Here is a 26,281-nt window from a genome sequence, read left to right as displayed (position 1 = left end):
AAGTGACCTTCAAAGAGATTCTCCACTGATTATTTCTCTTCTTATAAAACTCTTTCATTATTCTGAATCACTTTTCTCATGGGCCTCATCATATCATCAGTGGAACATTTGAAATGACCTAAAGATTAACCACAGAATAACGTAACCACTATGGGGGACCCCTTGTGTATAGTGCCTGTGTCTCCTCTGGGGAGTTGCATGAGCCTCAACTGACAATCAGGGTAGGTTTAAGTTTCTTGTAAAGGTTACACAGAGTAAAATCATTCAGTGGAACTGATACATTTTCTTCCTCGGAAATGAAAACCAAGAAACAGTAAAGGCAGAAGATCTGAGGTAGCTTCCTAGACAAGCTCACATCCAGGAACCAAGAAACCTGACTTAAAAGTAACTCTGTTAAATACTGCATTTTGACCAGTTCTCTGGTATGGGAGAATGAACACAGGTACCCAGGGAGAATGAAGCCATCGTAAAGTTCCCATTGAAAAGCTTTTTGACCATTTTTAATGTTCCTATAGTGAGAATACACTGTGTAATTAAAATATTATAGCCCCACAGTGTATTTATGGTAAGTAAATTTTATATAGGTTACCAAGGCAAATTATTTTCCCATGGAACAAGACCAAGTATCACATCATATTAAATCAAGACCATGTATCACATCATATTAAATCATGGTGTACTTAGATGGATGTGAGTTGGTGATCTTTTCCCAAAGCCTGATTTGGCTGGTTTAGTTTTTGTTGAAATACAAAACATGCAGCTGACATCTGGCTATCTTTAAGCCTGAATAAAAGAAGCTTGAATTATGATTGCGATAAGATGACTTAGTAAAGATGCGATCCAAATGTCAATTTTTGTGATGTATGTGGGAACTTTTACCTCTTAAGTCCATTTCTAATTGCATTGCTAGTTTACACATCATTTCAGGCCTTCCCCTTAGTTACAGAGAACTTCACCTGTTGTCTATCTCAGCTGAGTTATCTATCCATCAATGTGAAAACAATTCTTCTTCATCCACTGATGATAAAATATATATTACACCATATCTATATAGAGATATATAGATACACACACACTTGTCTGAATGTATAAGTGTAATTAAACACTCAAGAATTCAAATGTGTATCTATATGCACAGAGACAAACATTCATATTTGTGGAACTAAAAGTGTTGAGTAAGCAAATCCATGGATCTACTGAAATAAATATTAAAGCCTGTAAAAGAGTGAACCTTTGTTCATCTTTGGTATCAGCAGCAAGCAAAGTAGATGGCTCATAATGTGACCAAGAAACTATCTATGTCTTCACAGAACTCACACTCTAGAATGAGATAAACACATATAAAACCAAAGTGTAGGATGAGATATAAAACAAACAGCAAATGCACACAACATGCAAAGTGCTAAGTATATGAAGCATGGCTGACTCAGTCATAGAGCACGGTGCCAAGGGGATTGTTTACAAATCTGTATGTGCAGTGAGTCTTAAATGTTAAGAAGGTTATATTAGGCAATTATCAGGCTTGGGCGTCAAGAAGGCATTTTATGTATGCAGTGAAGCAGGTATAAAGAAAACAAAGGTTGAAATTCTCAAGAATTCTAGGAGAACCAACTATCCATGACAGTAGCTGGTTAAGAGCCCAACAGTGATGGTCTTCAGATTCTAAAAGTCCAGTGATTTCTGAGGAACACAACATTTTGTTTAGGTGGTGAACACATCATATTGAAAAACAAAACATAGGGGACAAGGAAACCTTGAAACTTTTCATCACACTTGTGAATTTAAAATTCACATATTTGTACGACCATGGAAGGTTCCTTACAAACTGTTGATAATATGCAAAGATGGGAAGACTGAAAGGGCACAATAATAAACAGATTGTATTGCAGAAACTCATGGGAGAACATGAAAACAGAACTCAGTAAGAAAGTAAATGAAGGTCAGATAAAGAAAACAGTAAATGGAATGGGGATATCTGAGATTTAAAGAGGAAAGAATGGGGAAGAACTCCTGTTTTGTTAATAATGACCCCTGGGAGAGTGGCATTCTATCCACGGAGCAGAAATGAAGCCAAAGAAAGAATTATTCTTTAAAAACTGCAGACAGCAAACATTTTCCTGCAAGTTCTTGTTTCAGCCTACTTGCTGGGTGTATAGAAATCCAAATTCTGACTTCTGTTTTCTAATTTAGTGTCATTCCCATTTCCCCCAAAACCTGTTGACCGATAAAAAGTTATCTCAAGAACTGCACTGCTGGGATTTGAGTGATTGGAAATGCGCAAGTATGAGCATCAGAATAAAAATTGTGGCGAGGGTTATACTCCTGGGCTTCCAGTTTGTTACTAACTTTGAACCCCCAATAGCAGAGAAAGGCAAAACATTGGGCATCCTTCTCTCACTGCAAGCCTATAATGCTGGGAAATTCTATTCGCTATTAGCAGAGGAATTTCCCATTCCAACTTGGCAGAAGAGATGTGACAGAACAGTAACCAGCTAATTGAATTGCTCTCCTCCGTGAATTCTGATCCTTAAATGTCAGATGCCCAGACAAAAGATGGATGAGGAGGAAGAGTGAGAGGGGAATCGAAGGAGAAAGAAATAGCCGAGGAAGAGGAGGAAGAGGGGTAGGAATGGAAACACCTATACCTACATAGATACTGATTTTGCGGTGTGTAGCAGCTACACTAATCCATGCATGTGCGTTTATACTAGCTATTCACCTTTTTCTGGAATGGTCTTCACCAATATCCACAAAAATCTGCTCCCTGTAAGTTTACAGAACTTACTCAGAGTGGACTTCTTTGTCTAGCCTGTCTAAGATAGTTCTCTATCTCTCTCTACTCGTTCATCCTTCGAGATTTCACTTTACTGCCTAATACATCACAGAAGTTCTTAGAGTTAAAATTCTCTTTGTTCTTTCTGTGCTCATTGAACGTCTTTATCTTTACTCCACTAAGTCCCAAGAGAGCAGGGGCTTCACCTGTTTTATCCACTGCTCTATTCCTCTCTGCTTTGACTAACAGCTGGCACACAGTTCATGCTTGGTAACTATCTAGCTGGCATGCAATGCATGCTTGGTATAATCTAGCTGGTACATAGTGTATACTTGGTAACTATCTTTTGAAGAAAAGAGTGAATCTAACCCCATGAAACACTGCTTCATTTAATAAATAAGAAAACTGAGACAGGTTAATTCAGTAATATTTGCAAATGAGAGAAATGATAAAAAAGAAGAGCTAATATGCCACAAAAATTCTAACTTTGTCAAACACCATGCTGCCCTGCTCTTTAAGATAAACTCAGTCCTGCGTGACAATTACTGTCCAACTGCTCCACACTCAATTCTCTGAGGGACCACAGGCAAGTCAGGCCAATTTGCTTGTGTCATTAAAATTAGCATAAGATTAGTTCTAACACATATAGACACAGCTCTCATTTTCTCCACCCTACATTAATCCTAATGGCAGTTTTTAAAAAATTCCATGGGGCATCCTTGGCAAACAATCCAATTGAATGAAGCCCAGACTTGTGGCTGGAAACCTCACTGGGCTACAAGAGATGACCAGCTGAGACTTCATATCTCCCATAAGTAGAAGTCCTCTTTAGGATCAACTTCATAGATTCCAGGAAGGGTCCACGGCACTAGGTTTCCACACGACCACAAAGGCTCCCCAGTTCCAGCAACTATCCCCACATTATCTTCCTCGATTCCAACCCCCTTACCACCTGATATCCCCAACTCCCATCCCCACTTGATCCCAGTCCACCCTTAAAATCTATTCTACTTCCCCTTCCCAGGAAGATCCGTGCATAGTCGCCAGATCCCTGCTCTTTACCTAACCTCTCTGGGTCTACAGATTGTAGCTTGGTTATCATTTACTTAATGGATAATATACACTTCTAAGTGAACACATGCCATAGTTTTCTTTCTAGACCTGGGTTACCTCACTAAGGATGATTCTTTTTAATTCTATCCATTTGCCTGTGAATTTCATGATGCCATTTTTTAAACAGATGAGTAATACCCCATTGTATAAATGTATCATTTTTGGTTTATCCATTCTTCTGTTGAGGAACATGTAGGCTGTTTCCAGTTTCTAGCTATTATGACTAAAGCTATAATGACAAGGTTGAGCAAATGCCCTTATGGTAGGATGGAGCATCCTTTGAGTATATGATCAAGGGTGGTATAGCTGGGTTGTGAAATATATCGATTCCCAATTTTCTGAGGAACTGTCATATTGATTCCATAGAGCTGTACAAGTTTGCACCCACAGCAGCAGTGGAGAAGTGTTCCCCTTGCTCCACATCCTCTCCGTCATGAGTTGCCACGTGCATTATTCATCTTAGCCATACTTACAGGTGTAAGATGGAACCACGAAGTAGTTTTGATTAACATTTCCCTGATGGCTAAGGGTGTTGAACAAACTGACAGTGGGCCCCTAATTCAAGGACAATACCCACACAATCCATTCAACATGGAGGAGTTGAGCTGGTGCCAACAGGGAGCCTTCACCCTTACCCCTACATTCTAGTCTCATTGGTATTAGAAAATACTCTGTAGGCTACCAAAAAAGAAACATGCACACTAACACAGCCACAAAACCTTTGCCCTACAATCTGTTGTGACTGTAAAATATGCTAGGTCAATGGTGGCACAGAATTTGCGGGAATAGCTAGCCAATGTCTGATTCGACTGAAGGTTCCAGGAGAGGGAACTCATGCCTGACACTGCTTGTGTCACCGAGAAGCAGAAACTAAATAGCCCAAAGACCTAAGGTAAAGCCAAACATGATAAAGAAAAATAATGAACTGATTCCTAATGACATTCTGCTATACTCATTGATTAGTTTTTGTCCAGTCATTATCAGTGAGGCTTCCTCTGGTACAGGATGGGAGCAGGTGCAGAGACCCACAGCTACAACGAAGAAAAATGGAGCTGCAAAAACAAGAACCCAAATCTACACTTGATTTCAGTAATTACTCTCATCCTTCTCATATAAACCATATATTATTTCAAATATATAAACTAATTTGTCTCTGTAAAATAATCCTAAGAGTTAAGTATTTATAACCCCATATTATTTTCTTAATTTCAAAAGCGTTCCTAATTTCAGAAATCGAAAAGAGTAAGTACTGATAAAAATATGAAAAAAGAAGAGTCAGAGAGAATAAACTGAACTGATTTAAGGTTACTAACACAAGCAGAAAACCCAATATTTTTGATTTCTGCATCTTGATGGGATGCACATTTCCAGAATTGCCTGTGGTGTAACATACATAAATGCAATGAGACAGGTCTCTCAGGCAGCTGCACTCATCAGTAATCTACTTTAAGAAAATATTACCTGCAAAACCTCAGATGAAATAATGGATAAGTAATGAAAGGAAGTGAATGAATTCTTCTGTGGAGTTAGTTATGTGACATTTAATTTTTGTCTCAATAAATGTTTAAATACCATTGGATTTGAAAACTTTTATTTACACTTGCTGCTTTGAAAATCGACACTTGTCTCATGCAATCAAACTGACATGAAGTTTATATAAAGGACAGTCCTTCAGAACTCATAACTTTTCGTGAAAACTGTGACTTAGTCACAGAATGAAAGCAGCCTATGTAAAACAGCACCTGGTGGTCATGTTTGTCAGGAAAATAATTTGCTGTAGTTTTATCAACATAGAATTGATACCATTTGTAGAATTAAATTTATTTTACTTATAAACATTTATAGTAACAGGCTATGACCAACTGCTATACAATCTACAAATAGACTAATAATTGGAATTATTTTTAAATTAAGCATCAGTTGGATCATTTTTTTAAAAATTATTAAGTATCCAGGTTGAAAAGGAATAAAATTGAAAAGACGGTATCAAGAATGTTTTAATTACATAAAATTGAAGTGAGTGAACCTGGAGATAATGGAAAGGGAATGGGCTTGCTGGTCTAAAAGCTGTTTGACCCTCTACTATGACACTTCTTGCTTGCATGGATTTGTCTCACCTTGGATATGTGAAAGATCTTTATTGGTTGGGTGAGAACAGTAACAGAGTTTTAATAGAAAGTTAAAGAAAGAAAGTAACATCCTTTGCTTCACACAGGGTGTGTCAAGAGACAGAGAAAGAAAGGGGAGTCATATAAATAAATTTATAATTATTAATTGTGGTTGGTGGAAACAGAGGAGGAGTGTACACTGAAAATACATACTTTTTAGGAAAGGTATAAGGCCTGGGAATTAAATCAAATTTAGACAGATTAACAGTTATCTGGACAGAATAAGCAGATGTTCCTACAACAGGAACACAGAGTGCTAGCCAAGCTTGTGTCCATTAATTTAATGAAGGTCAAGAAAGGCGGCACAGATTTAAAATACTTTCTTATCCATGCACCTTGACAGCCATTAGAAAATAAAATATAGGGCAGAGTGAGAGAAACAAGAGGAAATCACATTCTAAGTCAAAGATGGCTCAGCAGTTAAGAGCACTGGCTGGCTACTCTTCCAAAGGTCCTGAGTTCAATTCCCAGCAACCACACGGTGGCTCACAACCACATGCAATGAGAGCTGGTGCCCTCTTGAGGAAGAGACCAGGTCAGTCGTCCATATTGGGTGTCATGGTCTAAGTTGATGAGCCACATACGGGCTGCCCATGCATGCTTCAGCACTGTCAGGGCAGAAATTTCAAATTTTAATGCTAAGAATTGGAACGACTGTTTGACTTCAATAGATTGAAACCATCAGCACTTCCTCAGCGTGTGGCACCGCTGGGCTCAGGTGTTGACGGGCACACTATGCGGGAAAAAATATTGTACTCACAGTATGAGCACTGCAACCCAAAGCACCCTGTGCTATTACAGAGCTTAACCTCAGCTTACCTAACTTTCAGCATCTTCAAAACAAACCTGAAACGTAGGTGCTCTAGTGCTAGGAACGAGGGAACCACAGTCCAGAGAAGGCCTCTCCATTAGTGAAAGTGATGATCCTTACGTTTATCTGCAGAGGCGTAAGGATGGGGAAAGGCGGATGTGGCAGAAAACTTGAAAGTTCAGGCCAGTGGAAGAAAACGTGAGAGAAATTTGGAAAAAATCAAGATTTGGAACCATTGGAAATAATGACAGGTGGCTACTCTCTTCTTTAATACATATAAAATAATACATATACATGTAGTTAGTGCATATATTTAATACATATATAATAATACATACATACATATGCCAACTTTTAGTATTCCTGACTGAGGCCCTCTCTGCCTTTGCATTTTCTATATGTGTTTCTTATGTGTTCCGTACCAGCCATACTGACCTCCACTTTGTCCTCCATCCTATGTATCAGTACAGCAGTCGCTTGCCTCAAAGCCTTCCTGATGCTTATCCCTGCCCATGCTGTAGAAAGTCCATGTGTACCATGCCCTTTCCCACGGCATCTTGCACTCCCCTGCCTACTGCGCATTACTGTTTTCTCTAACATTAGCAGCTTCCCCATCAGATTAAAAGGTGTGAGAACAGATTGTCCATGTCATCCCCAAACCTTGCCATACCTATGCACGTAGTAGATATTCAACGAAGACTCGAGAGAAGAACGAATGGGTCGATGTGCTGTAATGAGAGCAGATGCAGCCGTACATCTGCATGAAGAAGCAGCTTTGTCTACGAACACAGGGCCACTCAGAAAACCATTTGTTGCCTTGGTGATTTGTTTCATTTTCACTACATAGAGCTGTGATAGAATTTTTAAAAAATTATTTTTGCTTCCTGACTAACCACACTTGCAAAAAAAAAAAAATCTGTGAGTTCATGTCCAAAAGAATGGCGCACTACCTTTCCGGAGTGGAACCATAATGACTAATAACAGATTAGCCTTGATCAATTATGTTTAAATGTCCAACAACAACATTCATTTGCTCTTTGAAGTGAATTTATTATTGGCTTTAACTCTTAGAAGAGGCTATAAGGTGACAGAGGTAGAGAGGGACATATTTACAGAGCAGATGTCGTCTTAACAACATCAATAAAACCTTCCTTTATGCTGCCCAGTGCCACTTTTCATTCTGTTATTTGAGTTTCATTATGCACATTAGCATGTTAAATGCATTAAAAGTTAATGGCATCATCGCACCTTTATTAATAAATTACAGCAGTAATTTAGTATAGCATGTTACAGTTTTATTTGTAGGTTATTTTTAAACTTGTTTTAGTGTCTATAAGTATAGTTAATGGACACCTGGGATGAAAGGAAGACGTAAGCCACCCACAATTGCCTTTTAAGATGCTTCTTGAGGTTGAATAGCATCATGTGCAGAGACACTACATTTTATAATAATACTAGACTAGAAATAAAGAATGGAGCACCTCAGAGGCACAGTAAAATATGCTCGTTATCGTTCCTTACACACGCTATCTCTCTGGGTTCACAGAGTCATAAGGAACAGATTTACTTTTGCTTTTCACAGCTGCACTTTTCTTCTGTTATTTCAAACCCTACATGGTCTTGCATATGGTATTTGGTAATTCAATCGTGGTAAAACAAGACTTGGATGGACTGATTTGATTTCATTGACTTTAGTCCAGAATAGTCTGTTACCGAGAGATAGTGTCCCCTTGGCCAATCATCAAATAGCATCTTTTTGTCTTAATAAATCTAACATAATTTTCCTGATATATTAGCTGTAGATATTAGTGGTATCATATTCAAATTATTAAAACATTTTTAGGAAATCCCAGCATATAAAAAACATTGTATTATTTTTTTACTATATTGTATTTAATCACATTGAGAGAATCTCATCTTCTTCACTGGCCATCTTGAAACAGAAGGATTTGTTAGCGTCATTGTAAGTAACTAAATAAATAATTTTGTATCAAAATCTTTTTTATGTGATATACTTTAAACACTTCATGACATCATCTCTTAACCTCCTTTTCAAAGATTGATAAGTGGAGTCTGAAAAGGAGAGGTTTACTGATCTGCTCAAATTTTAAAACTAGGTCTAGAATAAACATTCAGCTCCAAGTCTTACTCTAGAGCCCGGCTATTCATACCCTGCTATTTAGATTTTCTTTCCTGAAAATGTTATCTGTAAGAGAATAATTGAAATTGCAACTGGCCAGAGACAATCAAAAGAATGATGACTCAATCTTTTCATGGAAGCTAACTGTCTCACTGTGGAAAAGTCTTGCACTTCTTGGGTCTCAAAAGTCTGTATTCAGGTGCTTCCTAGACCTTCTTGTCTAGAAGACTGAGCTCCAAGTATGAGAGGGTCTGGGAATCAGTCTGAACGGAGAGGACCCCTTCAAATGGTGAGCAACTAGTTACAGGGAGCACAATGCATGGTGGGTTATCTTATCAGGAGACTTCCCACAATTCTCCCTCACATCCATCCTACTCTAAGTTTTATTTTTAAGATTGTAGCAAAGAGATATGAAGAAGCATTTACTTCTACAAAATCTAAGGGTCCCATAGTATCTTCCAGGTCAAGACAGGAGAATAAGAATGAACCAAGACACTAGCATGGTGTCAATGAAAGAAAAATATCTATCTCTCATAGGGTTCTGGGGTAGTCCATGGATAAAATGGATTCTAGAAGGATCAGGAGAGATGATAGTTCCAGCTTCACCCAAACTTCTGCAGAAGAAAGGGGCTCAGCAGGTAAATTTTTGGCTGGAGGAGAAAAGGTTAAGATTGAACTGAGATATAATTAAAACTTCTAACTTGTTGGCAAGTTTCCTTCAGATGGGTCCCAGGAGGAGCAGAGCAAGGACATCCCTAGTACATGGCCATTTGGGGAAGGATTATAGTTTAGATGGTGGTAGGTTAGATAGATCAGATTTGCAGTCTAAATTCCACCAGAATTCTTAGTCATAATATTTTATGCCAATTTACCAAGTCAACAGTACAGTGAAACTTTGTTTAAATATGTTTGTCCTTTAATACGGTGGAAATGGCACTCCAGAATGAAAATTACCTGATACATAACAAATATAACTCACGAAAATTTTCAAGTATTTATCTTGTTGAACAACATAATTTGCATGGTGAATGAAAATATTGTAATACTGATATTTGTGGCTATTACATCATTTAAGACAAAGTAATATCTTGTCTTTGTCCCAGACCCTATGGCTATTAATACCTTGGTAAATTAAAGTGAGAAACATATTTTTAGGTTATGTTATCTAAGTTGAATTCAGATATCTAATTTATTTATGTTATCTAAGCTGAAAGGGTATTGAACCACCTTTTTCACTGCAAAGGAGGTCCACTTTTGAACTGTCATTAATACCTGTTTTTTAACTTTTCCCGTGAGTACTCCTGGTGCTTTATGGCATCTGAAATTATTAAGACTTAATAAGAAATACTTAGAAAACCCGTGTAGGTGACACTCAATAGCATTCTTTCATGAAAAGTACCTCCAAGTTCCACACTTCCGGTTAAACGTATCTGTATGTCTGTGTTCTCTTACCTAGGTTCCATAAGCATACACTTCCTGTCGCATAACTTTGGCTTTCTCCTTCATTTCTGCGTGGCTTCTGTTTGCGTTCTTGTTTGTCCCTGACTTTGCTGCAAACACTAGGCAATTTAAGCTAAATTTTCACACGATCTAGAAGTCTGTCATCTACGCCAACTAGAATTTTCCAGATGTTAAATCTACTGATATCAACTTAATTTCCCATGAGCTACGACTCTTATGGGAGATGCCTACTGAGGTTTTCTGGATTCTGTTTGTTAAGAGTGAACTACTTAGCAACATATAACGTGAAATTTCATCAGTGGCTTCAAAAGTAACTTTTTACTTAATAGTACAAGAAGATGATAGTGAGAAAATTACACTTACTAAACTTCACATAGAAAAGTATTAATTTTCCATATTTAATGGTGTCTAATCAATGCTAGACACTAAAAGAAATGACTCATATTAACTTGTGGTGTGCCCTTATGCATAATCAAACACAAGCTAATGAGTATCTTTTAATTAGTGTTTTATAAATAAAAGTAACTTTTTTCAAATAACTAGTGATTATGAAATTTAAATACTTGCAAAATGCTGTTGAGAATTGATGACAGAATAAAATTAATTTAGAAGTTTTTGGGTTTTTTTCTTAAGTAATCCACATTAGGTCTTCATGTGTTCTCTTCTCACTTTTCTCTCTCTGACACACAAATATTTCATTTGATTGCAGTCAAAACAGATTCAGTCAAATATTAAATATTGTTCTTGTTTGGTTTACCTCAGGGCCTAGAGAATTTTTTTCCTTTAAAAAAAATCACCAAAATGCAGAATATCAGAATTCTCCAATCAGAAACAATATGCCAAGCCACAGTAAAGCTGATTGGCTTCTTCAAGCATAGGAGACATGGTTTTTAAATGAAAAGCTAATTAGTCCACTCAGAGAGACTACCCAGATATGGTATGGGAAAACCATGTGTGAACAGCACTACTAGCAGAGATGTTTCAATTACCAGCTATAAATAGATGAAAATGCAAAACCTGCCATTAAAAAGAAAGAGAAAAACCCACAGACACAGTCTCCTATCATTTGCACAAACACACCGTATCACTTTAAGAAGTTGAAATCACAGAAAGAGCGGACCCTCAAGCCCTCATAGGGAACAAAATGCCCAGCAAAGTAAATTACACTAATCATTTTATCTCCTGAACTGGCAGCATCTAGCAGAGCTGTTTAATTACAGGACCGGAATAATAATAGGAAAAAAATGCTGCACCAAACAGCTGGGTTTCCTAGCCTACCTTCGTGGTGACAATGCACAGGCAATCCATCCCGGATCCCTACTCAGGACTCACTGCATGGAAATCACACCAGCAAACCAGCAAAGGTGAGGAAAAGCTCACTGAGAGATGCAGAGCCTGGATTCTGTACAGAAGGCTTTTCCAAGAGAGGCCCCCTCATGGGATACCCGAGCCCTCCTTCACACAGTTCAATGCAAGCAGGATTCTCCTAGGCAAAGGAAAAGCCCCTGGAAATCAGCTCCGGCAAAACTTCCTGGTGGCTTGCTGGGCTCCGAGGCTGCATCCTCTCTTAGCGGATTCCGAGAAGGGCAGCAGGGCTGACGTGAGAGCCCGGCACTGCTCTATCCTGGAGATGAGTGTTAGACCAAGCGCCAGAGAATCACACTTCAGCTCTCGCTCTTGTTTCTGAATCCTGATCTGCTGCTCCGCGCTACTCAGAAGCTTTCCTTTGCCAAAGTACCCTCCTTTTGCTGCGTTCTCTTTGCTGCTAACTACTCTGAGTAAGGCACAACATACACACACACACACACACACACACACACACACACACACACAACTACCCGGCCCATCTATCAAGGGACTGTCGTTCGGCTGCCAGAACAGCGGCTTTGGGTAATAAAAAGCTATTTATTATGAGCATGATTCCCGGGAGCCTCAATCACTAGAAGGATGTGAGTAAAAGCCACGGTGCACGCGGTGCTGCATACATCACAGCTGAATTCACTTGCGGTTACAAGGGCAGTTGCTTGCAAATGACTAACAGCTGAATAAGAAAAGCTGGCCAGGTACATGAAGGGGCTGCAGATTTGGCTGCTAGACTTGGGAAAATGTTCCGTTTCCCCTTTTACTTGCGCAGCCCTATGTGTGGTCTACCGCATACACAAGTGAGCGAACGATCCGAGTATTTGATGAAGAAAGTATATTATAAAACCTGGGTGGGAGGAAGCTTCAGTGTGTTTACAAAAGTTCTACAATGGGAGCAAAAAGGGAGGAAAAAAAATGAGTTCGTTCCCAAACTTTTCTCCCTTGACTGGTTGTCTACAGGCACTCATTACGTGGGCGGAGCTTTGTGCTCCCCTTCTGCAGCATTTTAACAGCTCAATGATTAACCCTCCCCTTCCCTTAGGTCCTTCCCTTTCTCCGGATTGAAGATGATTGGGGTGCCTGACAAGCATCACTCTCTAGATAATGATTCACCTCCCCACCCCGTCCCCAACAGCCTCAGACACACAGGAAGGTACTGGGGCTCAGAGAACAGACCACTGGGTGGCGGTGGGGGTGACAGGGAGACAGGGAAAGGGCAAGGCAGACTCAAAGAGAGGTGGAAAGTACTGCTGGATCAGTAAGAATGATAAATCAACACCACCACCACCACCCCCACTAGAAAGAAAATTCACAGTCAGCTGGACCACTAGCCACATAGAGAAGGAACGTCCAGGGAAGCATACATTTCAATTTACTGGTCAAGCTATCTTGGCTCTTTACCGCCCATTACCAACCCTCTGTTTTAACAAGGTGTATTTTCAATAAGAGTCTTAAGACCTCTTCCTACCGTTCATGAATTATTCAGGTTCAAACCTCAATAACCTCCCGATTGCTTAATAGATGAATGTGTCAAGAACTGATGTGTCATTATTTTACCAAAATGAGAGCACTGCTTTTAAAGATTTTTCTTCCTTAGTTCATAGCAAATCAGATATGTGTTTGGGGGGGGGGAGGTGATGGAAAAAAAAAAACCCTGAGTTTCAATTCAATATAACCCTTTAAAGTAGCTCAAAAATAATTTATGGTTAGAAATTATTTTCTCTGAACTCTTACCCTACGGGTAAACGATGATTTCCACATTAAGCAATACAAATAGAACCCATTCTGTGTTCTATTTGATTAGGTAACTATCTTACGGTTCAATAATATGAGAAAGTTACAGAAGCATCATTTGACGTCTTTATCTCCTGATTCCTTAGCTCATTACAGTGATTAACTTAGCTTAACACTGCCTAAGCTCATCTCAGAGGAGTCAACCATGTCCTTGAGCATCCCTTAGGTGCCAGCGAGCTTCCCCAGCACAGCCTGAGCACCTAATGTGGACATAATTCTAGTCGTCATAGTCACGCTGGAAAGAATCAGGCTTTGTTTCCCTCTTGCTTTTTAATGTTGACAAAGCACTTCTGACATGTTTAACAGATTTCCTAAGAACCTAGTCGCTAACACCCATGCCAACAATAAAAATCGGGTCTCTTAATTTTAAGTCCTTAGTCAGAAGTTTGAGAGAGAACATTTTAAGAAAGGTAACTTGGAAGTCCACTCTATCTTCCAAAAGAGGAGGAGGGAACCGGGACGGGGAAACTGGCAGAGGGAGCCTAGGGAGCCTGATGAGCCTTCTGACTGCAGTGGATCAGAGATGAAAATGCTTTGTGAACAATAGGAGTCTGAAGACATAAGAGAAAACTATCTAACCTCAGTCCTGGCATTCTGTAGGCACTCCCAAATCACTCATATGGCACATATAGGTGGAGGGCTGGTAGATCAATGTCTCAGTCACCCATTAAAACTGAGCCGTTTAAGTTAGTTTTAATTCTATCTTCCCATCATTTGGTCTAGGCATGCCCATTTAATACATGTGTATGTGAATATATATGTATATATATGAATATATACATATGTGGATATATGTATATGTGTTTTATATATATATATATATATATTCTTGAGAATCTTCAGATGTGAAGACACTCAGTGAGCAAAGACAAGCAAATGGAAGCCTGCAGTACTGTAGCGTGAGGATTTGAACAGTGTCCTGGACTTCTAAAGCAGAGGTATTTAACCTGGAAATGGTGTAGTCAGGAATGAGTTCTGGAGAGGAGCCAGGAAACTTAACCAGGAGTTGTAGGAAGAAGCATTCCATGTCCTCTGTTCTATAGGAAAGAGTAGGAATCCATAACATTGCAGAGCTTTCTGCAATCAGTGTCATACACACATCCAGTGGGATTCTATCAGGGGTGTCCAGAGCTGTCATGTTACAAACTGAACATCCTGTCTCTGCTTGGGGAAAAAAAAAACAGCCATTGTTCATACAGTGCCAAATGAGTACGAGTATATCACATGCTTTACACAGTATGCATGTTACATACTCACGAGTTGGAATTCAGCACAAATGAATAATAGCATAAGGTCTGTAGGTATGAGAGAAGGTGAATACATCATGTTTGTTTGTTTTTCTTTTATTACCTTGTGAGTATGAGAGTTCTGCCTCTATGTATGTCTGTGTACCATGTGCCTGAAGTGCCCTTGGAGGCCAGAAGAGGGCCTTGATCGCCTGTAACTGAAGTTACACAGATAGCTGTGAGCTGTCATGTGGGTGCTGGGAATCTAACCAGCAGGTCCGCTAGAAGAGCAGCCAGTGCCCTTTTCCACTGAGCAATTTGTCCAACCTACATTGTGTTGTAAAAGCCTAGTCCAAGTTAGGATGCAGTCTGTTTGCTCCTTACCTTCCATTGATTTTTCTCATGTATAAAGATGATAGAAGATAATTCACTCATTTGCCTCAAGGGAAATACTGCTTTATTTTTAAAATTAACAAGGCATTGGCTAGAGGCATTTTTTCTCTATAGACATAATACTCAGTTGAGCCTGTCATTTCATGAGTCGTGTTTGGCAAGAACAAAGCCATACCCTGCAAACTGCATTACTTGACATTCCTTAAGGCTGATATCATGCCAGGGATATATTGATTCATGTTTGATATCAGAATATTACTGTTAAAAATTATCTCCATTAAAAGCCTATACTTTAAATACTGAGATTCATTATTTTTTGTTTGCTTGCCTCAAACATGTTTAAATAACCATAAAAGTAAAATATATTCACAGTTTATTGTACTAGGAACTAAAAAGCTTTGGGAGCAGATTTAAAGAATATTGCTATTACCTAGCATAGTACCTTACATACAAGAGTAAAAAGAAAAGCATATTCATACTGTTAAAGAGGAAATCAGCTCCAGTTATACTGATCATTTTTTTCTGACAAATTTATAGAAGTCTATTGGAATCTATGCTGTACAACCCTGTCCAAACGTGGGCCATACATGTATAGAGTAAGGATAATCCACATTTGTTTATATTTACTCATATAAAGTTAAGAAATAAAATACGTTGGCCAATGTAGCTAACAGTATTTGAAAATAAAAATATTCCCACTGGATAGTCCAGTTTGGAACAGTCATGGGTGATGAAGCAGGACAGCTGTACGAGGGCACTGTGGAAGGAGACGAGGCATTGTCTCCTTGGAATGAAAACGTACAAACAGAAGCATTTTTAATGATATCAGTAAAGTGGATTTTATCACAAGTACAATGGCAAATATTTTGTAAGTATACTATCTAGTAATGGTAACATTTCTTCAAAAAAGGATTATAACCTCCATTTTATGAAACAGAATGTCCTTAAGTATATACACACAAACACACACACATACATATGTTTGTATATATATATAGATAGATAGATATAGATATAGATATATATCCTACTCTGGGTGATAGAGAATCCAGGTGACTCCAACACAGAGCTATGCTCTTTGCATCTCATACATCAAATCCAGAGGTAGCCTCTGCCTCCCTAAGTACAACCCAGAGGTATGGCACACATGCCTGGCCTTTTCTAGCCCATGGTACACACCAGATTCAATGCAGACTAAAAACTAGAGCTCACGCTACTAGTGATAGGTGTTTCTCTGAACTTCCACAATGAAGCCTTTTATAGTTTCCAAGGGATCTTGGAGCAGTTCAAGAAGGAATGGCCTCCACAGTAGAAAGATTAGCTCCACTGCCAACCTAGACTCCCATCCCGGTCTGTCTGTTCCCCAAGTACCCAGGCTAGCAGGCACACAAATGGTATCTGCAAAGCTTGTTAGCCTAGTAAAATAGAATGCAGGCAGGTCATGGCAAAATGCCTGCCCTCATTTCCAAACTCTCCGGAGGCAGGTAGGAAAGTAGGATCAACTGGGCAAGGACTGAGTTTTCCAGTGAGTTTCTATTATTAAAAAAAAGTCAGGACAATATTGAATTCTAAAAAGAATTAATATAAAGCAAACTTATATGCAACTGCATATTCCACTCAAGTTAATTATGTATCTATGTAAAAGAAATATAAAAATAAGCCAATTTAACAGAACCAATAATTAAAACAAAAGTCAAGAAATTTGGGGTTTTAACATACTTGTTTAAACCGTGGTTCCATTTGCATTGATGCAATTATATTTAAGACAATTTTTTTACATGTGGACTTGGAACATATTAATCAAGAGCCATATGGTTTGCGTGTCTTTGCTACCAAAATCTAAACAATGTCTGAAAACTGGAAATTTCAATAATTATAAATGGTCCAACAATACATGGTGAAAGCATCCAACTAACTTATATTTCTCCGACCCATTATAAGCTTACATTCACTTTGCTAAACATTAAGCACATTCTTTAAAAGGCTCAAGTTCCCTTATTGTTATGCAATGTTATGCCTTAAATGGATTCCAAATATCCACATAATTGTGTGCAAACCACAAATCTCAAAGGCTGTATCATATGAAAAGCAATCTTGCTTCTAAGTTAGTGTGAATAACCTTCACGGCATTGCTAAATGCCCTTCCCTCACCCTACCTTCTCACACCCTAATCAGACTATCGTACTGTCGTGCATATAAAGTGTTTCAGCATTTAATCCGCTGTTCATCCTGCCAAGAACTGACTTCCCTTGATCTTCACACACCTGGCTCCTTGTCATACCGGTCTCTGTGCAGATGTCGCCATCTCAGGAAGACCACCTCCAACCAACTCTCTAATTAAATTAGAATCCTTTCCACTCCTCCTCATTTCCTTCATAGCAAGGGTCACACTTTCAAATTATTTCCTTCATTCCTGTTAGTGTCTACCCCACACAAAGTGTGTGTGTAAAAGCAAGAAGCATCTCCAGTATTCAGAAGACAGCCCACTGTCAAGATGATTTTTGGATGGATGGACAAGCTGTTTTCGTTTTTATGTGAAGTCAGAATCAGTAGCTTAATGTAAAATTTACAGTCTATCATTTTAATATATTTTGATTTCTAAGCAAGTAGTTATATTATTAACAATGTTTACAAATATATAAAACCACAAGCCTTTCAGATTCAGCATTTATTCTTTAAATTTTTTCTTAAAAATAAATTTTATTGTGTAAAATTAATGTACATAATAGGATTCCAGGGTTCATATAATTAGTGAAGTCATTGCTAAACAGAGGTTACTTTTTAAGAGGCATCATCTTATTTTTCTTCCTTTTATATTCATTTTATTTGATAATTTTATATGTGGATGTCACACACCAACTACTCTTTCGCTCACACACACTTTCATCTCTTTCTCCCATCCCTATAAACTCTCCACCAACGCCTACCAGTCTCTTTTTCAGAACTACGACCTTTGGTCTTATTTTGTGCCCATTTAACTTAATCCAGGGCATCTGTGTGTCACCAGATTGGAACTCTGCACTGAAGCCTGGTAAAGGCACCAGTAGGCCAACAACTGAAGGCAATGATTTCCCTTCTCGTAAGTCTATCACAACAAGCATTTCAGCATTGAGAGGTGGGCCTCCTATTGTTTTCTGGGTCTGAAATGTACATTCATCACATATACAACATGGACAAATTCATTACCTCAACTGGGTTCTCAGATCTACCCATTTCTCTGTGTCCCCTGGCCCACATCTCCTCATTTACTCCCCAAATCTCTTCTCACTCCTTGTTTCTTTCTTTATCTCTGTACGTTTGACTTTTCTCTTAAGTTCTATATACAATGACATGAATGCAGTGGTTTTCTCTTTGGGGTGCTTTTACTTCACTTACTATAATGTTTCCTAAGTCCTTGTGAGTTTCAGCAAATTCTAAGATCTCATTCTTCACTGGAGCTGAATAACACCCCATTGTATATCTGCACCAGTTTCTTTACAGACCCTCAGACTTTCGCCACCTCTTGGCCACGGCAAGCAGTGCTGCAATGCAAATGGGAGCATCCATCTCTGTGAGGTGCTGACTTCCTCTTCATTAGGGGAAGGTGCAATGAAGAGATTGCTAGGTCATGAGACCATTTCATTTTTAATTTCCTCTTTAGCCTCCCACTACCTTCTATAGGGCTTGTATCCATCCACAATCCTACAACGATGCACGTTTCCGTTTCTCTGAACCCACACTAGTATCTGCTAGTTTTTGACATCTTGATATTAACTATCTTATCTGTGTCAGTCAGTTTTATATCACACTGACAAAACACCCAAGAAATTCAAACGAAAGGAATCCAGATTTATTTTGGCCAAGTTTAAGAAGGGTCACTGCCTTGCTTCTGCTGATTTCCTCTTGCCTGTGGTAAGAACCCCAGGGCACAAAGTTTACAGTAGCACCAAGGCACTCACCCTAAGGACCCAGAGAGTAGAGAAAGATAGAAAGAGGGGTCCAAAAAGATGTGCCCTTGAACAACTTGACCCAAGGCACCTACTTTTTCTGACTAGATCTCAATACAAGTTCAGCCATGAACTCATCAGTGGATTAACCCACATACAAGGTGAGAACTCAGGGGTGCACCAGCTGAGAATCAAGTTTTCAGTAAATGTACCATTTGCCGTGGTTTTCATCTCCCACCATGCAGCCATTCTAACAAGTGGCATGTGGCTTCTCACAGTAATTTTTATTTCCTTGTCCTTTCTGAATAATGATGAGAATCTTTGCATATACCTATCTGTTGGCTATTCTTACAACTCCTATGGAGAAAAGTCTATTCAGAACTTATTTTTATTTTCAAATCATGTTATTTGTTCCTGCTAGGAGATGCACGAGACGTCTATAAAAAATGTTGGGCTATTAGTTACTTATTAGACTTATGGATTGTGAAGGCATTAACATCTTACTGATTAGGAACTTTCATATACGTGGTATCATTAATTATTCATGAGAAGTAAATTAACTATAAGTATATAGGTAAAAAGAATCTGAGACTCAGAAGTTATACACTTTATGTAACTACTGAATTTGTTAGCCAGCATGATAGACATTCTATGGACAGATACTGAAAGAAACAGTGTTTGCCACTCTCGTCTAACCTGAAGTACCATCTCTTCCCATATATAATAGTGACCCATTGTACTTCGAGTAGCATGGAATTCATTGATCCAGGTAGAAGTAAAGTCTGTGTATCTTTTTACATGATCCATATATGAACAAGATGGGTTGCTAATTACTGACATGGTAAATTGATAGAATCTAGTTTCTTTAGTGTTTTTGTTTTGCAATAATATTTATAAAGAAATGCACTGCTATCTTAATTGATTAGTTTAAAATAGCTTTAGGAATAGCTGGCAACACAATAGTTTGATCTGCAGGACTCATATAGACAGTCTACTCATAGATCTTTAATACCAGGACATAGAACATTCTCTCCTAAGAAGGTTGGAAGGAGGGGAAATTTGAAAGCAAAGACATTGAAAATCACTTACAACCATCTGACCATGTGATTCTTTCCAATTTTTTTCTTTCAGTTAGGCTCTCTTAGAATCATCTTTTCTAAGATTTACTAGAAACATCGAACATTAAACTTGTGTTTTCAACCATTTCAACTGTAAAGTTCAGTAGTTTGGCACTCACAAAATTGTACAAAAGAAGTTTATGGCTTTTATACCTTAACTGAAACTATCCATAAAACACCGTTTTCCTCAGTCATCCCCTTAGCAATAGACAATCTACCTATTCTTTTCTTTCTAGGACTTGGAGTACCTAACATATCTTATGTAAGTAAAAGTAGAATGTAGTTGTCTTTTTGTGGCCAGATTATTCTGATTGGCACAGTGTCCTCAGGCCTCATGTACATTCTTTGCATGTGACCTGAATTTCTTTTTGGCATTATCGTGTGTCAGTAATGTATTTCATTATATTTGTTTTAGTTACAATTGCTATGACGAAACATCATAACCAAAAAGCTCATTGGGGAGAAAGGGGTTTATCTGATTTACATTTCCACAGCAGTGTTCAGCATTAGAAGTCAGGACAGGAACTGAAAAATGGCAGGAACATGGAGGTAGGAGATGGAGGGGCGAGGCTTACTGGCTTGTTCTTCATGACTTGCTCAGCCTGCTTTCTTATAGAACCCAGGATTACCAGCCTAGTGATGGCTCCACTCACAATGGGCTGGACCCCCAACGTTAATCATTAATTAAGAAAATGCCTTATAAGAAGCATTTTCTCAACTGAGTTTCCCTCTCTAGTTGTGTACCAAGCTGATTAAGACTAGCCAGCACAATACTTTCACACATACATATGTCACACTTTGGTTATATTACCCCTCTGTTTTCCTCTCTCATCTTTTCCCACATTTCCACTTCCACATTCCTGAGTCCCACTTGGTTTTCATGTCCCCTCCTTCTCGATACACACTCCCTAATTTCCAGACAAGAAAAGACGTGGCACTTGCATTCATGAGTCTGATTATAATTCTTTAAATGACAATCTCCAGTTCCATCTATTTTTGTGCAACGACATGATTTCATTTTCTTTATGGCTAAATAAAACTCAGTTATGTATATATTCCACATTTAATTTATAGATTCATCTACTGATAAATACAAAGGCTAATTCTACAGCTTGGCCTTGTATACAGTACTGAGATATGCATAGACATGCAGGTATTTCTCTAATAAACTTTAAATCTTTGAAGAAAGAAATTGAAGAAGACAACAGAAAGCAGAAAAATCTCCCATGCTCTTGGGTAGATAGAATTAACATAGTAAAAATGGCAATCTTAGCAAAAGCAATCTATAGATTCAACGCAATGCCCATCAAAATCCCAGCAGAATTCTTCACAGACCTCTAAAGAACAGTATTCAACTTCATATGGAAAAGCAAAAAACTCAGGATAACCAAAACAATCCTATACAATAAAAGAATTTCTGGAGGCACCACAATCCCTGACTTCAAACTCTACTACAGAGCTACAGTCCTGAAAACAGGGAATTGAACTGGGTCCTATTTGAAAAAGGGCCTATGTTCTTAAATGTTGAGCTATCTCCCTAGCCCCATCAATAGAGTCTTGATTTTCATTCATTCCCTTATAGCTAAAGACATTGAACACTGTTTGATGTATTGGTCAATTATAAGTCTTATTGGAGACTCTGTTAAGCTTATTTGTCCAGTTATTGTCTAGATTATTTGCTCGGTCATTTAATGTTTTTTTAAGATTTTTACATATTCTGCGTATTAATCCCTTGCTGAGTGTACACCATCGCCTGTCTCTAGAAATTGTTCACTTTGCTGTGTGGTTATTTATTTCATGTAATCCCATTTGTGAATTCTTACTTTAATTGCCTGAGCTACTATAGTTAGAAAGGAATTCCCTGTGCCATCACACTGACTTGTGTCTCCTGTCATTTCCTCTATTACTTTTAAAGTTCCAAATCTTAAATTAAGGTGTTTGATCTACTTGGAGCTCATCTGTACAGGGTGTGAGACCAAGATCAACACTTTAGGTATGTACATGTAGATGTTTAGTTTTCTGGCAGTTTAGTTTAGTGTTTTACTTATTAAAGAGGCATTATCTTTTGGTGTGTGTTTCTGGCTCTGTTGTCAAGAGTCAAATGATTTCAGCTGTCTTGGCTTATTCTTAGGCTTTATTTGTGCTTGTTTATTTATTTATTTAATTCTGTTCACTGGTCTACATGTCTGGTTTTTGTGTCTTTGACATGCTAATTTTATTACCATGATCCTCTGGAATAATTTGAAGTCAGGTTTTGTTACATCTCCAGCAACATTCTTTTTATTTTGGATTGCTTTGGCCACTGTTTATTGTTTTATTTGAATTTTTAGGACTGCTTTTTCTATTTCTGTGAAGAATATCATTCTAATTTTGCTGAACATTTTATCAGTTCTGTAGAATGCTTTTGGTCACAAAGCCATTTTAGTAATATTATATAGTCCCGATCTGTCCTAGTTTTTTTTTTCTTTTTCCTATTGCTGTGATAAACACCATGACCAAAAAGCAGCTCCAAGAGTAACAGGTATTTGGCCTACACTGCTGATCAAAGTCCATTATCAAGAGAAACTGGAGCAGGGGCTCAAATACGGAAGCTAGAGATGTTGGCAGAGGCTGCTCATTCATTCCCAGCCACTCAGACCCAAAATAATCACACAGACTGTATTAAAACATTACTTGGCCAATCACTTAAGCATCTTGCTAGCTAGCTTGCAAATCTTTAATTAACCCATTTCCATTATTTTATATTTTATCATGAGGATCGTGGTTTACCAGTAACGTACCAGCATGTCTGTCTTCTGCAGCAGCTACATGGCATCCCACTGACTCTGCCTACTTTCTCCCAGCATTCAGTTTAGTTTTCCCACCTAGCTCTATTCTGCCCTATCACAGGCCAAAAGAGCTTGTGATATTCATTCATTTTCCATTTTATTGGTTATTTATTAACCAATAAAAGCAACACAAATACAGAAGGACTTCTCATACCATAGAGAGAGTAATCAAAGTAGATACCATGTAACAAAGCTGCTTACAGGCATGATACACATGGTTTGCTCAGCCTGCTTTCTTATGCACTCCAGGACCACTTGTCCAAGAGTACCACACCATTAGTGGGCTATGCCATCCCATATCATAATTAGTCACGAAAATAACACCACAGATTACCTATAGGCCAATCTGATGGAAGCAGCCCACGCCCCACTGAGGTTCCTTCTTTACAGATGATTCTAGCTTGTGCAAAGTTGACAAAAACTATCCTGCATGGTCTTCTTCAACTTCTTCAGTATGTTATGGTTTTAAGTAAATAATTATTTAAAATAGATGTTTTATTTACACCATTATTTTTTTGGAGAACATTGTAATTATTTTCCTAAAATTCCCAATTAGTTATTGCTATATACAAAAGTTATTGAATTCTATAAATTGTGGAAAGGGTTTATTAAATTTAAGAAATTTATGATGAATTTTATAGTCATATATATATATATATATATATTATCATGTCACCTACAAATTTATATTTCCCTTCCATTTTTCTATTCCTCTTAGTTCTTCTTGTTTTATTGTTCTGGTAACATTTCTATTCTATATTTAATAATATTGGTGAGAGTGAACATGCTTGCCTCGTTTCTGATTTTAGTGGAAATTGTCTTGTTTTCTCCATATTAGCTATTGGTTTATCATATATCCTCTGTTATATTATGGCATGACCTTTCTATTCCTAGCGTCTTCAAGGTTTTTATCATAAAGAGGTATTAAATTCTGTGAAAAGGCTTTTCTGCATCCATTGAAATCCTGGGATTTGAAATCCTGGGATTTATGTCCTCCATACTATTTTTTTCTGTACTACATTGATTAGTTTGTGGATATCAAACCATCCTTAATTCATGGTGTAAAAAACACTTCATCATTGAGTATTATCTTTTAAATGTGCTGTTAAATTTTGTTCAGAATAGTCTTACAAAAAAGTTTTACATCTACTACATTCATCAAGAAAGTTGATCTGGTTTTTGACTTTCTTTTCTTATTACATCTAATACATTTTCTTCTACTTGTGCTGCCATGAATATTAGCTTAATAGAATAACTCTTGAAGCATTCCTTCTTTTTTTTTTACTTTTTAAGGGAATTGGAGCAGAGTGAGTATTCCATTGACTTTATATGTCTATATTAGATATACTCAATGACACTTATTTTAAAGGAGAGGATTATAAAATGCTGAATAGCTCAAAAATGTTGTAGAACAACAACACATTTAAAGACATGAGACCTCTGGATTTAAAAAAATTATTGAGGAAAAAAATTTGAGCCTTGGTGAACAAATTTCATAAAACAAACTATATTGGATATAAACATAAAGCTAGATTTAAATACAAGAAATAATAGAGCATTGAAATACCCTATTATGATTGATAGCTATACTATGCAAGCAGAATTGACAAAAATCTGCACTTAGATCAAATAGACAAATCAGATATCTAAAATATATTCCATATCACAGTGGTAGAATATACTTTCTTCTTAGTAGCCTATGGAACTTCTCCAAAGTTCAATACACAGATGTTGACAAACACTGGGTCACTGAATAAATTATGGAGGAGGAATAAAACCCCTAATAATCAAATAATGAAAATACAACATAGCATAACCAGTGGGGAGTATTTAATGTTGTTCTATGGGGAAAGTTTATAGCTATAAATGTCTACATTACAAAATCTGTGAGATCTCAAATATTATTTATCTTATGAGATTAGAAAAAACACAAAAGCTAGCCAAAGAGATAAATGCATATAATTGTGTAACCTATCAAAATTTGACCAGGAGAATATAAATCACACAAAGAGATGTAAAATTAAAAATAACATTGAAACAATAATGAGTCTCTTCACAAAGGTAACCCAAAGAGTCAAAGCATTTGCTCTTTAAATATATGAGACTTGTAAGAAAAAAAACAAACACCAGTATTTCTCAAAGTATTATTTGTTACCTCTGAATTTTATTAGTCAATTTGTGTCTGTATGATGTATCTACCACTGAGAACAGGGTAGCAAGTGACCTAATATTTTTGTATTGAGACCTATTTCTCTCTATGTGTGTCCAGTAGTGTTTGTTTTATGAAATTGAGTTCACCAACATTAAATCAATTTTAAAATCAAGAAGTAGCATATCTCCAAACACGGTCTTCTTTGCAGGAAATTTGATCTACATAGTGTTTTTAAAGCACCACTATTAAAATAGGGATCACTGATAACATCTAATATACACATATAAAAATTAACAGGACACGCTGCTCCCATTCCTCAAAGCAACAAGCATAAAAATTTTCCCATATCACAACTGTATTGAAAAAAAAGCTTTCCTTTAACCAAAAGACACAGCTATTTAATAGAGTGAAAATATATATTGTGGTCAGAAATACATATATTTATATAATGAGAATGTGAGTAAAAAATTTCCCCCAAGAGCTCATTTATTTGAACTTGGTCCCCAGTAGGTGGTGTTGTTAGTAGAACGTTGAAGGCATAAGTCACAAACAATCCCACACCAGTTTGGAATTATGATTAATAGAATGGTTATTTATTCAAAATGGAAAAAAGTTACAGATTACCGTCCCAGACAACAGCCCCTCTGCACAAACAGGAAAGTAGTCTAGGAGCCAGAAGCGGAGCCGGAAGCCAGAGAGAGAGTGAAGGATAGCCACTGCTTTTTTAAAGAGAGAGAGACCATGCCCCAATGGGCTGGTATCTCAGCAGCTATTGGCTGAAGGAGCAGAAGGAGCTCCCGCAGCATCTCCCCCTTTTGTTTAAGTAAGAGAGTTCTAAGCCTACTACGAAATTATATACAATAAGTACAAACCTATGAAATTATATACAATAAATACAAATATCCTATTCTAACTAGCTTAAGTCTTGTATAACAAATAACTTGGCCAAGTCATGAGAGGAAAGTAACTATATTTATATAATCTTCAATCCCATCAAAGATCTGAGAAGGGAAATA

General features: G+C 37.6%; 1 protein-coding gene across 11 annotated transcripts in view; it reads right to left on the bottom strand.

Moving 5' to 3' along the window:
- Dlg2 (discs large MAGUK scaffold protein 2) overlaps positions 1 to 26,281 on the bottom strand; it is a 1,777,227-nt gene that overhangs the window by 1,423,376 nt on the left and 327,570 nt on the right. For 2 of the 11 annotated variants that reach the window (XM_085683012.2, XM_085683015.2), the window contains exon 1: positions 11,745 to 12,165. The exons of the other annotated variants lie outside the window; for them this stretch is intronic. In XM_085683012.2, the coding sequence (XP_085539138.1) occupies positions 11,745 to 11,774 (30 nt within the window). In that variant the 5' untranslated portion in view covers positions 11,775 to 12,165. Of the gene's footprint in view, positions 1 to 11,744; positions 12,166 to 26,281 lie in introns of those variants that run through there. 11 annotated transcript variants of the gene reach the window in all.

The sequence above is a fragment of the Myodes glareolus genome, chromosome 24 (genome assembly GCF_982192425.1).
Source record: "Myodes glareolus chromosome 24, mMyoGla1.1, whole genome shotgun sequence".
Taxonomy (NCBI): Eukaryota; Metazoa; Chordata; class Mammalia; order Rodentia; family Cricetidae; genus Myodes; species Myodes glareolus.
The sequence above is the reverse complement of the archived record's forward strand: the minus strand, read 5'-3'. Positions and strand labels throughout refer to the sequence as shown.